Source organism: Zalophus californianus, chromosome 12, assembly GCF_009762305.2.
Source record: "Zalophus californianus isolate mZalCal1 chromosome 12, mZalCal1.pri.v2, whole genome shotgun sequence".
Classification (NCBI taxonomy): domain Eukaryota; kingdom Metazoa; phylum Chordata; class Mammalia; order Carnivora; family Otariidae; genus Zalophus; species Zalophus californianus.
Genome location: NC_045606.1, coordinates 15,169,361 through 15,184,803, shown reverse-complemented (window position 1 = coordinate 15,184,803; position 15,443 = coordinate 15,169,361). Strand labels below are relative to the sequence as shown.

General features: G+C 37.8%; 1 gene segment (V, D, J or C); it reads right to left on the bottom strand.

Annotated features, from left to right (window-relative positions):
- Positions 1–1,135: 1,135 nt before the first annotated feature.
- Positions 1,136–15,443, bottom strand: part of LOC113911689 — a 49,988-nt gene continuing 35,680 nt past the window's right edge. Inside the window, 4 exon segments of the C gene segment in view lie at positions 1,136–1,743; positions 3,406–3,453; positions 7,526–7,651; positions 9,351–9,683. Of these exon segments, the coding sequence occupies positions 1,601–1,743; positions 3,406–3,453; positions 7,526–7,651; positions 9,351–9,683 (650 nt within the window).

The window sequence follows — 15,443 nt, the reverse complement described above, 5'->3', positions numbered from 1 at the left end:
ATTTCTCTTTCTTCTGTCTTGTTGTTGGTGTAGAGAAATACCACTGATTTCTGTGCATTGATTTTATAGCCTGCCACTTTACTGAATTCTTGTATGAGTTCTAGCAGTTTTGCGGTGGAGGCTTTTGGATTTTCCACCTAAAGTATCATATCATCTGCAAAGAGTGAGAGTTTGACTTCTTCTTTACCAATTAGGATGCCTTTGATTTCTTTTTGTTTTCTGATTGCTGTGGCTAGGACTTCTAAAACTATATTGAATAGCAGTGGTGATAGTGGACATTCCTGCCGTGTTCCTGACCTTAGAGGAAAAGCTCTCAGTTTTTCCCCATTGAGAATGATATTTGCTATGAGTTTTTCATAGATGGCTTTTATGATATTGAGGTATGTACCCTCTATCTCTACAATCTGAAGAATTTTAATCAAGAAAGGATGCTGTACTTTGTCAAATGCTTTTTCTGCATCTATTGAGAGGATCATATGGGTTTTGTTCTTTTTTTTATTAATATATTGTATCACATTGATTGATTTGCGGATGGTGAACCAACCTGCACTCCAGGAATAAATCCCACTTGGTCATGGTGAATAATCCTTTTAATTGTACCCGATAAAATTGTCTCAGCCACACAACTCCAGGAGACAGATCACTCTAACTCCAACTGACAAATGAGAAAATTATGTCACAAAGAACTATAGAACCAAAATTTAAGCCCAGGCACTAGGGGTTCAAAGTCAAGCACTTATCCCCTCCACCACCCTACCTTTCCAGTGTTAGTGCAGCTCTCATGGGGTTCTTGTGTGATCAGGAAACATGGTGCCCATGACACGCTGGGATAAGTCCTAGCACACCTGCCAGTCATGTGGCATGTTGTACTGTCACCACCAGAGCGTCTTCAACCAAATGAGTCTGAATCTGCTGACCTTTGAAGGAGAAATAACCTGGGCACCTTCACTGGCTGTGGCTCTCCTGGGGCCAGTGCCCCAAAGAAGGCATCATAAAGATTATCTGATGGAAAGAATTAGAAATGTGGAATTGACCATTATTACAACCAATGTTGAGTAGGTTGGCTCAGTTGTCACGCTGTCCCTTATCTTGAACTCTCATTAAATTGCACCAAATAAACTACACAAAGGCCAAATTAGACTTTTGATTGCTTTTATTGTGCCTATTATGAAAAACACTACAAACTTCAGGTAACAAGGATGGTGGCTTCCAGGTATGTAAAATAAAAGGCTTTGAGGCAGTTATCTGGTTAAAGAGTCCAAGAGATACAGATGTAACCTGTATGGTGGCTATACCAAGGGGCGTGGGGACTGGGTGGCTGAGGAGCTGGTGAACAATAATGAGAGGGTGGTGCTGAAGCCCCTGTGGATGGCCCTCTGTCCAGGCCCCAGAGTGATGGCCACATTTGTTCTTGTTGCAGAGTGAAAGTTTCTGTTTGCCCAGCGGTTTGTAAACCCAGTCTTCAGTAATGACACAAGAGAAAAAGACACGTGTGAACTGAAATAACCCAATCTCAGAAAGGAGCCACACTAGATCACTAGCAGACACTTTTAGGGACAATAGCCAATGGGAAAAAGTGGGACTTTGGTGCCACCATGTGTTAGGAACTCTTTCCATTGCCATAGAATGCTGGTCTCCCAAGCAGACAGATGGCGATGATGGTGGAGTAGACCAGGCTCTTCACAAGGAGGAGGAGGTAGGTGTAATAGGCAGAGGTGTTCATGAGTTGCAGCCGCAGGGTGTCTAAAAGAAGCATTTTATTAACTTCATGTGTTGTTTTGAAGGGCTAGGACTCATTAATGGTAGAGAAGTGACAGTATACATTTTGGGTGACTTAGGTGAAGTGACAGTCTCACACCAGCACAATGGATAGTAAACACCTACATCACCATCACCACCACCACCACCATCACCACCACCACTACCACCACTGAGACAACTCAGAACCCAGTTTGCAGGTCAAGTAAGTCAAACACCTGTGAAATTCACCTAGAATTTCCAAGGTATTAAAAAGTAAAGTTGTGTTTATAATGAATGAATCCAATGGGAAAAAAGGCATTGGTGATAAATATCTTTTGGCATTTCTTCAATCCCACTGTGTCTCTAAGTAAGAGTAGAGGCAGTATCCATTAAGTACAGACTAAATGTTACTTATTTTGAGAAATTTGTGTGCAAAGCTTAAATCTTATTTAATTTTCCAATAACCTATGAGATTATAATTTTCATTCCCATTTTACAAATAAACTGGACGGAGAGAGAAGCCATTTGCCCAATTTCATGCAACTAGTAAGTACTATAATCCAGATTTCAATCCCTGCAACACAGCATTTAAGAACACTTTCGCAGCTGCTCTGTAATTCTGCATCTCCACGTGCAATAAATACCAACAACTTCAAAATGATTAAGCAAAACTATAAAGTGGGATTAAGATGATAATGAAGATGATGATGATGATGATGATGATTAGAGTCAAGAAGTCCCTTGATATTGAATATGGAGGGTGGATCAGCAGGGCTAGAACCAATGCTCTTCATCATTACCTTTGTTCAAATGGGGAGAAAGAGCCAGGAGCTAATACTTATGATGAAGCAATTAAATGAGATACCTATGTTAGACATTCTACATATGCCATGTAATATCTTCTATAACTGAATTAGGTGGTATTTGTGTCATTTTTGGTGGGTTCAAAAAGTGTAAATAGTTTACCCACACTCATGCAACTGATAATTAAAAGGATGGAGTTTAAGTCCAGTCTGTGACACTTGAAACCCAGGACTCACATCCCCTCCTGTGTGCACCTGTCTCAGGGCCTTGGCTTTGGGATTTCAGGAAGGATAAAAACTAAGGAAGTATATGAACTCTTGATTCAGATGGTCTGGGATGAAGCCATCGATCTCACTGTGTAGCATGGAGACTTAAATAATTTCTGTTCATTGCCTTCATGTGTAAAATGGGAATAAACTTGGCAGTGACTCTTAAAGGAATTAAACCAAACGCACTTACAGGGCAGCACAATGCCTTCTGTACAAGAAGCTCTGTGTCAGCTCATGTTATTAACCACCAGCAAGAACAAGGACTTAAAAATACCTAGAAGCAACTTGATATCATGTTTTCCTCAGTCAGTAGAAACAAAGGTCATAGAAGTGAATGAAGTCCAGTGTTGAAAGAATTCAGAGCACATCGCTGCATCCCTAATTATAGTCTTCTCACACCCAAACCTGCATTTACTGTGTGAAGAACACTCCTGAGAAATGATGGATTGACTTTAAATATCACTCAATCTATTTTGCAAGATTCAGCTATTCTGAGGTTTCTCCCTGAAGCCAGGGAAGTTCAAAAGTTATGTTGATCAGGTGGAAAAAATGCTATAGCATAACATAAAGGCAAACATAGACAAAAACTTACTGTTTTCATCATTCAGAGAATATTTTGTGGAGTTAATAACAGCAAGCTCTAAAAGAAATGAGAACATGTATTATTCAATTGTTCATATCCTTCTTTGACATTGTCTGGATTGTGGATAGATGTTAGATGACAGATAGATGATGATAGTTAGATAGATGATGATAGATGATAGATAGATAGATAGATAGATAGATAGATAGATAGATAGATAGATAGATGATAAATAGATAACAATTAGTCAACAGAGAGGTGAGCCATTACTAATTGAGCCCCACAATTCCCTAAATGGTTGGTCTGATTCTGTGTAATTCAGTAGATTCAGTCAGCAAGTTCCTAGTGCTGACATGGAAATTCCCATGTCCACAGGTTAAAGGTTGCAGTTCTGGGTGTTGAAATGGCACTTGGGTAGGTATGAAGACATGGCTTACTGACTTGTGGTCTTAAGCTAAATGAGTACATTTTGAGCCTGTGGTTTTCCTTTCAAACAACCCTGCCTTTTGATCAGACTCTTAGCTTAACTGAGAGATAGGATCAAAATTGAAGGCATTAACACCACTCTCAGCAACTGCTCTGAAGTTCTCACAGTTTTTGTTGTTACTCTAGGTGATATTCACAGCTCTTGACCTTTTTGCTTAACCTTCGTGATGATCCCAGGTTACCACTTCAGTTTTACAATTTTTGAGTTGGTCATTCTCTTCATTCTTTGTGACGTTCCAGTCTTAAAAAGATCATTTGCTTGGAGATTACTGGCTTTGAATTTGCATGCCAAGCTTTTGAGGGAACATAAAACACCAGACAGATTGCTTTGATGCCAATAAACAGGATAATTCCCCATATTTGGAGTGCAATTTGATGCCATGGTCCCAAGACTCAAAGCAATTAAAGTCAAATAAGTAAGAAAAACACTGACGAAGAAGTCACTCAGTTAAGCCAAGTGGTTTGCACCCTGATCTGATCTTATTGGGTTTTAACTTCCCCAATAGTGTTCATCTGAGTATAGCACATGGTGCTGCCTAGAGCACAGATCCAGCCATGTTCAGCTGAGTCATAATCAAGGGCTATCTTACTTTCAAGAACTGCTTTGGTCGGAGTCTAAGGATTTTTATTGGGTACCATTGCTTTCGGTGGGATTCTGCAACAATTTTAAGAATGGAGGAGAAAGTCTTGATAATCCCTCATTTCCAGTTATCCTTAACCAGGGAAGTAGGGCCAGCCAAAGGAGTGAATCCTGGTGGCTTCTTGGTAGTCCTACTAACTTAGGATATATCTTTAGGGAAGTCAACCAATGAGAGGTCTTATTTACCTTGAGAAAAATTAGGACTAGGGTTAGATTTTCTGCTAGCCTGAAATAAAATATTGCTCTAAATTCCAGAGGTTGACCCCTTGGCAATGACCAGGGAAATATAGGTTATTGCCAGAGTCAAAGAAAAGAGGGAGAAAGGATTTCATATTTAGTTGAAGTATGAAGTCTTGAACCCCTGTTTAGGTGAAAGCAGTCTGTTTGGATGTCAGCTACTTTTCTTACTCTCAAATTGATTCAGAAACTCCATGTCTGAGCAGGACCAGGTGTCAGGTGGAGACTTCTGTAGCTGTGGGATGTGTACAAGGTTCAACCTTTAGTTTTCTTTTTTTTAATTTAATTTAATTGTATTATGTTATGTTAGTCACCATACACTACATCATTAGTTTTTGATGTAGTGTTCCATGATTCATTGTTTTTGTATAACACCCAGTGCTCCATGCAATACATGCTCTCCTTAATACCCATCACTGGGCTAACCCATCCTCCCACCCCCTCCCCTCTAAAACCATCAGTTTGTTTCTCAGAGTCCATAGTCTCTCATGGTTCATCTCCCCCTCTGATTCCCCCCTCTTCACTTTTCCCTTCCTTCTCCTAATGTCCTCCATGCTATTCCTTATGTTCCACAAATTAGTGAAACCATATGATAATTAACTTTCTCTGTTTGACTTATTTCACTTAGCATAATCTCCTCCAGTCCCAACCATGTTGTTGTAAAAGTTGGGTATTCATCCTTTCTGATGGCTGAGTAATATTCCATTGTATATACGGACCACATCTTCTTTATTCATTCATCTGTTGAAGGGCATCTTGGCTCTTTCCACAGTTTGGCTATCATGGACATTGTTGCTATAAACATTGGGGTGCATATGGCCCTTCTTTTCACTACATCTGTGTCTTTGGGGTAAATACCCAGGAGTGCAATTGCTGGGTCATAGGGTAGCGCTATTTTTAATTTCTTGAGGAACCTCCACACTGGTTAGTTTTACAGCAGGAGCACTTGGTAAAGTCCCTCATCTACTGGGATGTTGAGGGCTGTCTTCCTCCAATGTTGTGTCTAAAATACCTAATCACCAGGCTGCAACCTGTGACTGAGAGAATCCTTTTAATTGTGAACTAGGAAGGCTTCCATAACCTGGTGATGACAGGCTTGAGCATCAGACATTGGAGACTTACACTAGCTGGTCAGACTAACAGGCAACACAAAGGATGAGCAGAAGGTTGTACACTGAGACAATTCCAGGAAAGTTGCAAGATTTTCCTAAAGGCTCCTATGATTTGCCCAGTGAAGTAGGTGCCCTGGTCATTGGAGACCACAGAAAGTGTGTCCCAAGGGGGAAACCCATTTTTTAACAGTGTCTTTACCACAGTGCGGGCATCAGGGAAAGGCAGAAAATATACACACAATGACAAGGGAATATTGACAACCCACACTAAGTGGCAGTGGAACGAAATCCAACTGCAGATGTTCAAAGAGTCCAGAGGGAGGAGGCATGAAGCCTCTGGAGAGTAAACAGTTTTTCCAGGACTATGGACCTAGACATTGATGGTAAACTGTTTTGTACTTTTGGGATCTCCAACGTGATGGTTACCAAGCCGGTTCCTCAAGACACAAAAGAAGCTTTTAAGATTTTGCAACTTTGGGCTCACCTGGGTAGCTCAGTCAGTTAAGCATCTGTCTCAGCTAAGGTCCTGATCCTGGGGTGCTGGGATCCAGTCCTGCATCAGGTTCCCAGCTCAGTGGGAAGTCTGCTTTTCCTTCTTCCTCTGCCCCCCAACTCGTTATCTCTCTCTCAAATAAATAAAATAAAATCTTTAAAAATAAAGATTTTGCAATTTTGCTACATATCTTTAATCTGGAACTGTAGTTCTTAGGTGAAAAATAAACAGATATATCAGAAAAAATAATAAATAATATTTAAAAATTAAAAAAAAAGAAAAAAACAGGTATTTCAGAGAATGGTGAGCTAATCTCTTTAGAATTTAAGGATACCATTAGTGAAGAATTTGGGCACTGGGTGTTATACAAAAACAATGGATCATGGATCACCACATCAAAAACTAATGATGTAGTGTATGGTGACTAACATAACATAATAAAATTTTAAAAATTTTAAAAATTAAAAAAAAATAAAAATAAAAATAGTATGCTATTTTTCCGGCATTCATAAAAAAAAAAAAAGAATTTGAGCTTCTCAGAGCCAAACAAATACCTAAAACGGATATGGGTCTGGTATTGAGAATTTTGTGTTTTACAGTGTAGTTCCTTGCACAGAAGTTTTCTTGAGGTTGATGGGTACCTAGTGCTGATCCAACCCATTTCCTGACCAACCCATACAATCAAGGGAGTTTTCTTGAGGTAGCAAATGCTTGAGGTAGCAAATGCTCTTACAACCTCTAAATGCTTGACTCATGCCCACCAATTTCTGTGGCTTTTTCCACCTTCCTGTTCCTCTGTTGGCAGTATCCTTTATCTACACTGAAGACTAAAATTATGTGTACATTAGTGTAGGACTGTAAGAGATGTTACTGAGTTCTGACCACAGGAAGACTCTGTGTGCACCACCAACAATTCTCCTGAAAACTTACTGAGGTTTCCACCTGGGGAACTTGATCTGAAAGGTTAGGGGCTTGGTTGTGAGCCAACCCTTCTGCCAGTTCAGTTAGACTCTGGGCAAATATACCAGCTCAACAGAGCTCCAGAAAAACATGTAGCATAACACTCTGGCAGCCCAAGCTGGCTTGCCCTGCAAAGCAAAGTCAGTTAGATTAGGAGTTTGAACACAAAGAGAATGGAGCTTAGAACCAAGAAGAACTCACCCACAGCCCCTGGAGCAGGTGAGAAGGATTGTGAACTCAAAGGGTTCACAGTTACCACCTCTGTGTTTTGTTCTGTCTCTGAATGTCCCTGGGAGTCCACTTTGGATTCCATCTCTGCCATCAAATCTGTTAAGGAACAAAAATTCAACTAAGTAAATGTTAAAGATCTAATGGCACTATTAATCAGTCAATTAATGAATCACACAGCAACCCATCTAGCAAGTAGAGGGGAGCTCAAAAGGACTACAGGAAAGGAAAAGGTTTTAACAATTGAGAGGGAGCAGAAAAAAAGAAAATTCAAAGAATCCACCGTTTTAGGCAAGGTCACCCTCTGGAAGGGAAGGGAAGGGGTGTTTCATGGTGCTGACCAGGAAATTCCCATGTTGACTGGCTAAAGGTTACTCTTTTGGGGTGTTAAATTCCCTCATGTTAGGGATTAAGTCTTGGTTTAGTGACTTGAGCCTTAAACTAAGTGGGTTTTTTTCAGCATTCTAAGAACACAAAGACTGACTTGTATATAGAAAGGTCTTCACACGTTTTATGTGTTTGTTCCCCACTGCTTAAAAAGTGCTTGTGAACCACAGAGAAAAGTACAAACTGGTTCCTTCTTATGGGCCCTCTGGGGCCTTGGTGTGTGATGTTAATGGCAGGACTTGATTTCTGAGTCTAGTGAGTTATTCAATCACAGCAGGGCCAGGGCACTTTAGCCATCTGCCCACTCTATCTAAATATGTCTAGCGTCTACAATTGGGTTCCTTTGGGACACCATGCCTGAATTATGCCTGAATCATGAGTGACACTGAGTGATTAGGAAAAGTGTATTCTCTCTACTGTAGTGATCCTCCTTGGGACAGTAGTTCATCCTGCATGCCTGCCAGGCCTGGCACAAAATAGGACTGCAATGTTTGCTGAACAGATTTACCAAAGGTAAGAAATACATTCATTGTATAGAATCAAAGAACCTTTATACATGCTAGCCTCACCCAGTCTTTACTTACTAAACTTCACCTTTTGCTGATATGTAAAATTCAAGCCTGAAAAAACTCAAGACCATACTAAGACCTCAGTAGCCTAATTACTATTCTGGTTGAGCTATGATTCAGCTCCATCAAATGAACAGCATTTTTCCCCTATAACTCATTGTTTGTGGGTCATACTTTGAGTAGAGCAAGATTGAAGTGAGAAGGATTGTGATGTTCAGAAAAACATTCTTGAAAGATATATAATTGTTCTCATTTCCTGATCAAGTAAAACCATCAAAATTGGATCCTCTGAGAATTTCTTGTATGTGAAGTTGCTAGGTGCTTTCATGTATATTGTTTCATTTAATCTATGAAATGACTATAAAAAACCTCACTGTGACATTAATATTTTGGATGATGAAACTGAGGTGAGAAAGGCTAACTGAATTTGTCTTTCTTTTTTTCTCTGTATGTTCCATAGGTCATCCTGTTTTTTTTAAAAAAGATTTATTATTTATTTCAAGAGATAGAGAGCACAGGGAGAAGGGATAGAGGGAGAGAACCTCAAGCAGCCATGCTGAGCATTGGGCCTGACACTGGGCTTGATCTCAGGACCCTGAGATCATGACCTGAATTGAATGAGGAGTCATGCACAACCAAGTGAGCCACCCAGGTGCCCTCAAAACCCATACTAGTTTAATTCTGTGGGGAAATAGCAGGACATTTATGCTTTCATTAAAGGCAACAACATTAGTGAAAATTTTCTATTTGCTTGTTTTCATTAATACTTGGCAGAAAAGGTAAGGTGTTCCCTTTGAAACAAAGGGTTCTGGGAGGTTATATTCGTGTTTATATGCACATACCTTTGTTTATTGAAGGAAAAAGAATCTCTTGATGAACCTTTGTTTTATCACTTTCGTGGTTGACGATACATTTGTGTTCTTTATCCATTGACGCTTCAGTCACAGTCAGCCAGCTGAATTTCATGTATGTGTCCTTAGTCTTCTTCATAGTGTCTCCCTGCTGGGATTTCAGAATTGTTTTGCCATCCTTTTCTTGCCAATCTATCTCAATAATGTCAGGGAAAAAATCCTCAAGAAGACAAAGGTATGTTCCAGCCTTATGGATTTTTATTTCAGCAACTGAAGGAAGAAAAATTGTGGGCTTGGGGGAAATGTCTTCATCAGGACTTGTATCTGTTGGAGAAAATGGAATAACAATAAAACCATAATTGGAGGGTGCCTGGGTGGCTCAGTCAGTTAAGCGTCTGCCTTCGAATCAGGTCAAGATTCCAGGGTCCTGGGTTAGAGCCGTGAATCAGTCTCCCTGCTCAGCAGGGAGCCGGTTTCTCCCTCTCTCTCTGCCTGCCTCGCTGCCTACTTGTGCTCTCTTTCTCTGTCAAATAAATAAATAAAATCTTAAAAAAACATATTAGAGAAACACAAACATTGTGTGGTTTGGAAACACCCAGCACATAATAAAAGGGAAGAAATTTGCTACAGAATTAGTGTTTACTGTGGCTTTTCATCCACAGAAGGTTATGAGGTGCTTATTTTCTTAATTTCCTTGGGAAAAGAGGGTCTAGAGGTTATGTAACTTGCCTAAAGTCACAGGTATTAAGTGAAAAGCCCTGGATCAAATCATGGAATTTTTTTAAACAATACACACTCACTTGTTTGAGTGGGAATCTATCAAGTTGACCTTTTATTTACAAATAAGGATCCCATGCCTATTTCTGATACTGGAATTCTTCTCCTTGATTTCTGATTCTATAGAACATCTCGTTCTCACATCTGAACTACTGCATGATTTTGAGTAGGGCAATGTTTAATGCTGCACCTCCAAATTATTTACAATACCTGAAATTTAGAAACAAAATGGCCATATTTCCAAAACTTCTATCTAAAATTTTTTTTGATTATTTTCAGAAATTTTCATATAGTAACCCAATCAAGTAATGCTGTGGTCAGAATTTTGTTTTGCTTCAGGAAATGTTCACTAAAATACATTTTATATTGGAATTTCATTTGAAGATACCTTGACAAAGAAGACACTATATTTGACCCTTATTATCTCTCCCCAAATCTGAATCTGCCCTACAAGCCTGCTGAACTTGTAGTACCCCTCAATTTTCTTTCATTTCACCTGCTGAATAAAGTTATATCACCTAATGGTGTCATGTTAACAGTTATAATCTGGGTTTTTTGCAAACACAATGTCAAATTATATAATGAAATATCATGGTTTTCAAGGTCATGTCACTTGAAGGCTGGAATATTCCTTGGTTATACATTATTATTAACTGATGATTCAAATTATAAATAGTAGAATTCTTTCCAATTTGTGTTCCAACTGAAACACAAATTGTTTACTAATTTTCTCTTTCCAGTTGTTTGGAGTTAGAATAATAATTTCATGGGCCATTTCCTAAGAAAAAAATAGATTTCTCCTTTGAGAAGAAAGGAAAAAAAATTCTTCAGAATTTTTGCTTGTGCACCAAAGCTCCTAATTTTATACTAAATGAGTAAGCAAGCAATGATGACTTTTTTTTATGGTATAAATAAATATTAGGTCATAATGCACTTGTTTTAAGTTTTTACATCTTCCTTATAGTGCAAATAGTATTTTACTGATTATAAAGTTAGACACAGTATGGGGCACCTGGGTGGCTCTGATGGTTAAGCATCTGCTTTTGGCTCAGGTCATGATCCCAGGGTCCTGGGATCGAGCCCCGCTTTGGGCTCCCTGCTCAACTGGGGAGGCTGCTTCTCCCTCTCCCTCTGCCATTCTCTCCACTTGTGCTCTCTGGCTCTATCTGTCAAATAAATAAATAAAATCTTTTTAAAAAAAAGAGTAAGACACAGTATATTTCCTCAACCATATATTTTGTCTTTACTTTAAAAAACATGTTATATAAAGCAAGATTTATTTTTCAAAGTACACGGTATTTACATAATTTTTGCCTCTAGTCAGTACATTAAATAATCTAGTTTTCATCTTAAAAAGTTTGGTTTTTCATAGGAATACTTATGATTCATCATAGTAAGGAACTTGAAAATCAAATCATGAGTTGGAAAAATTGGGATGGCAAGACATTATGCTTACCTCCTGTCACTTTTACTTAGCTAGAGCCCTGAAGTTTCATTCTTTTCAGAAGAGAAGGTATCTTTAACTTTCATAACTTTCTTAATGTGATAGTTAACTGAGCATTAAATAGTATTATTGATTATATATGATCGGTGCCTATATTTTATGGAATTATATTACACACTTTTTTTTACCATTTTTTAAAAAGATTTTATTTATTTGACGGAGAGAGACACAGAGAGAGACGGAACACAAGCAATGGGAGTGGGAGAGGAAGAAGCAGACTTCCTGCTGAGCAGGGAGCCCAATGTGGGACTCAATCCCAGGACCCTGAGATCATGACCTGAGCTGAAGGCAGACGCCTAATGACTGAGTCACCCAGGCACCCTACCATTCCTATTTTATTAAGGATTTTATTTATTTATTTTAGAGAGAGAGAGAGTGGTGGGGGAGAGGCAGAACAAGAAGGAGAGTAAGAATCCTGAGCAGGCTCCATGCTCAGCCTGGAGCCCAACATGGAGCTCAAGGCTCAATCCCACTACCCTGAGATCATGACCAGATGCTTAATCGAAGAGCCACCCAGGTGCTCCACAACATTCTTTTTAAAACTTATTAAGAGTGTTTTTTATGGCCACAATCATTTCATTAATTTATAAAACAGAAACCATTTTACAAAATAAATAAATTTTCCCAATACATTTATAATGTTCATAATCAAAAAATTTTTCAGGTAAATTGCCTGAGTGGTATATATTTGCTGACTATGAAGCAGTATGAATTCTACATAAACTAACCAAATGCAATGACATTTTCAATTAAGTATGGTATTTCAGATCTGCATATTAATACTGATTCAAAATTCCATTTTATTCTTCTCATTTTTATTAAAAATACTTAAAACTATTTCTTATGTAAATATGAATTTCAAATTTATGACATTTCTAAATACATTTAAAAGTACTAACTGTATCCCTAACTATATTCCAAGGCATTTTCTAAATAAAATTTAAAATTTTAATTGTTTTTCTACTAAATACCAGTGTGAAGCCCAACTTATTAGCGTCAGACATGATATCAATTAAAATAAAGGATTAAGATTTAAGTACATACGAAACTTAAAAATACCAAAAAAAAATTTGTGCCAAGTTAGGGAAAAGTCCATTAAACAAATACCTCTAAATTCAAGGTTTTTGTATATCAGTGGACAGCAAGGTAACTTTCCACTAAAGTGGTTAGAAGTAGAGCTGAATCCTCTGGAGAATTTCTGTTCTGTCTGTACGGTTGGCTACAAACTACTTTCCATACTGGATACAATTCTCCCTTTAGGTTTGAAATGGGGCAACACCCTTTTACCATCAGAAAAGGCAATGTGTCAACTCACACAACTTATCTGTCATGACCAAGTTTGTTCTTGGGCCAAACGCTTTCAAGACAATTACACATGTTGTGCATGAGCACTTCATGCAAGTCCACACAGACACAAGAGCAGATCCTATTATGGTGTTTGCACAATGTTGTCTATGCTGGCCTTTACTGGAAGGATTTGTATCAAAATCTCTCCTAAGATTTCCACATCTAAACATGCTATGAAAATGAAGGATTATAATTATAGTTATCATTACCATTATTATTAGCAATTTGTTTGTGATGATTGTGCGCTCCAACATCACATTTTAATCTCATGAGACCAAACCTTCTTTTACTAATAAGAATGCAGTATTTGGGGATAACAATTGGACCTATGTCAATCGAGCATCAAGATTCATTCCTTCGTTTGCCCCTCTCTTTGCTCTACTATGTCTGGAATTCTCTGAACCATGATCACTGAAAATGTGTCTTTCACACAATTATTAGGGAATCACTTGTCTTATCTTATCCAATGCCTTTCCAGGGTTAAGAAAATCAAATAGAAGCTAGTAAAGCCCAGTAATAGGGGGTCAATTCATGGAACAGATTCACCTGTATTGTCCAAAGCAAATGTCACTTTTTCCAGCGACTGCACAATCTATGAGCATTATGAGCTCTCCTCAGAAATTTCTACCTCAAACTGACTTTGTTCCAGCTCATGTCCAAAGTTTGGCTTCAAACATCTACAGTGGGCCTTCATGGTGGAATGATTAAATCAATGGCTGGTTGCCTTGACATCCAAGCCTCCTATTGTCACGTTAGATCACTAGACACTCACCTGCCTGACCAAGTCTTCTGAAGGTCATCATCTGTGAATGACATTAAATATCATGGTGCCCATAGTAATAATGCAGTGGTAACACGAAATGTGTTTGTTAAAGACCATTTCTTCCATTTTCTAAAATGGATGTGGAAGGCAATGCTCACTCTTTCACTTCACATTGCTCCTAAAGGATTCATGCATTGAAGTCTTTTTCATTTTAAGGTGGGGAAAACATATTTGAAAATTTGGTGTGCTTCATTTTCTCAGTTAATAAAAAGTATGTACTCCATTACATCTTTCCCCCTACATTTGAATATAAAATTTTACCCTATGCTTCATGCTAGATAATTATAGGATTTTCTCTTCTGCTTCCATTTCCTTAATGCTTTTGGTATTCTGTTTTTGTTTCATTGCCTAACTGTCCTTGCATATTTTATTTTAGGTCTCCTCAAATAGATTTTGGAAGTAGAGAGTATAAATAAATGAGAAATAGTTCATGCATTAGAGCTTGTTTCTTTTTCTGCCCCAGAGCTTGATAGTTTCATAAGGTTTACCTCAAAGTTGACATGAAAAATGGGAGAAGATATTTGCAAATACCACTCTGTGATATAAATGCAAAACATTCAGAATTCAAACACGCTGAATTCAGAATTCAGAATTCTAACACACTGAAATGCCAGAACATAAGATGAAGCTTTTGTTCCCAAAATTATGCCTTATAAAACAGAATTTCCCTTATGTTTCAGTTTGGACAATCTCTCACTTTAAAAAATACTCTTCTAATACTCTACTTTGATTGAACAATACACTTGGACATGATATCAACCTGAAATAAACTCAACTAAAGCCAGTTTAGAGGTAGCACCAGTAAAAAAAATAAATAAATAAGGACATTTAATATGTATTTGGTAAATATTACCTGCGATAAAAGTCTTTATACTCTATGCTTACATTGTACATATACAGAATGACAGAATAAATGAAAAAAAATGCTTTTATTTTGTAAGTGGATAAATGTCTGTTCCAGTAAAATATCCAAAGACATCATCATAAAAGTATCCCCAGACACTCAGACCCTAACTAAGATGACTCAGAAATTTGCTCTAAAGTATATATTTTAGATGCATGTGAAGAATCTGAACAAAATGTTTAATAAAATATAAGGTTAAAAAAACTATTTCTCAAGTGATATTTGTAATAATATAATTTTTAATTTGTAGGTATAAGCCAATGAAGATATAAACTATTAAAAGTGAATATTTGAGGGGCACTGGGTGGCTCAGTCTGTTAAGCATCTGACTTTGGCTCAGTTCATGATCCCAGCATCCTGGATGGAGCCCACCACATTGGGCTCACTGCTCAGCTGGGAGTCTGCTTCTCCTTCTCTGTCTGCCTCTCCCCCCAGCTCCTGTGCACATTCTGTCTCTCACATGCATGTTCTCTCTCTCTCAAATAAATAAAAAATAAAATGCTTTATTAAAAAAGTGAATACTTGACTTTTTATATACATTAGTATAATTTTATATATTCAATTATAAAACATCTCCCTTGTTTATATCCAGACATTTCCACTGAAAAGGGAGAGATCAACTTATGTTGAGATTAACAATATATGAGGTAATGCTTACTACATTCTACTCATTTTTATTTATTTATTTATTTATTTATTTATTTATTTTTTAAAAAGATTTTATTTATT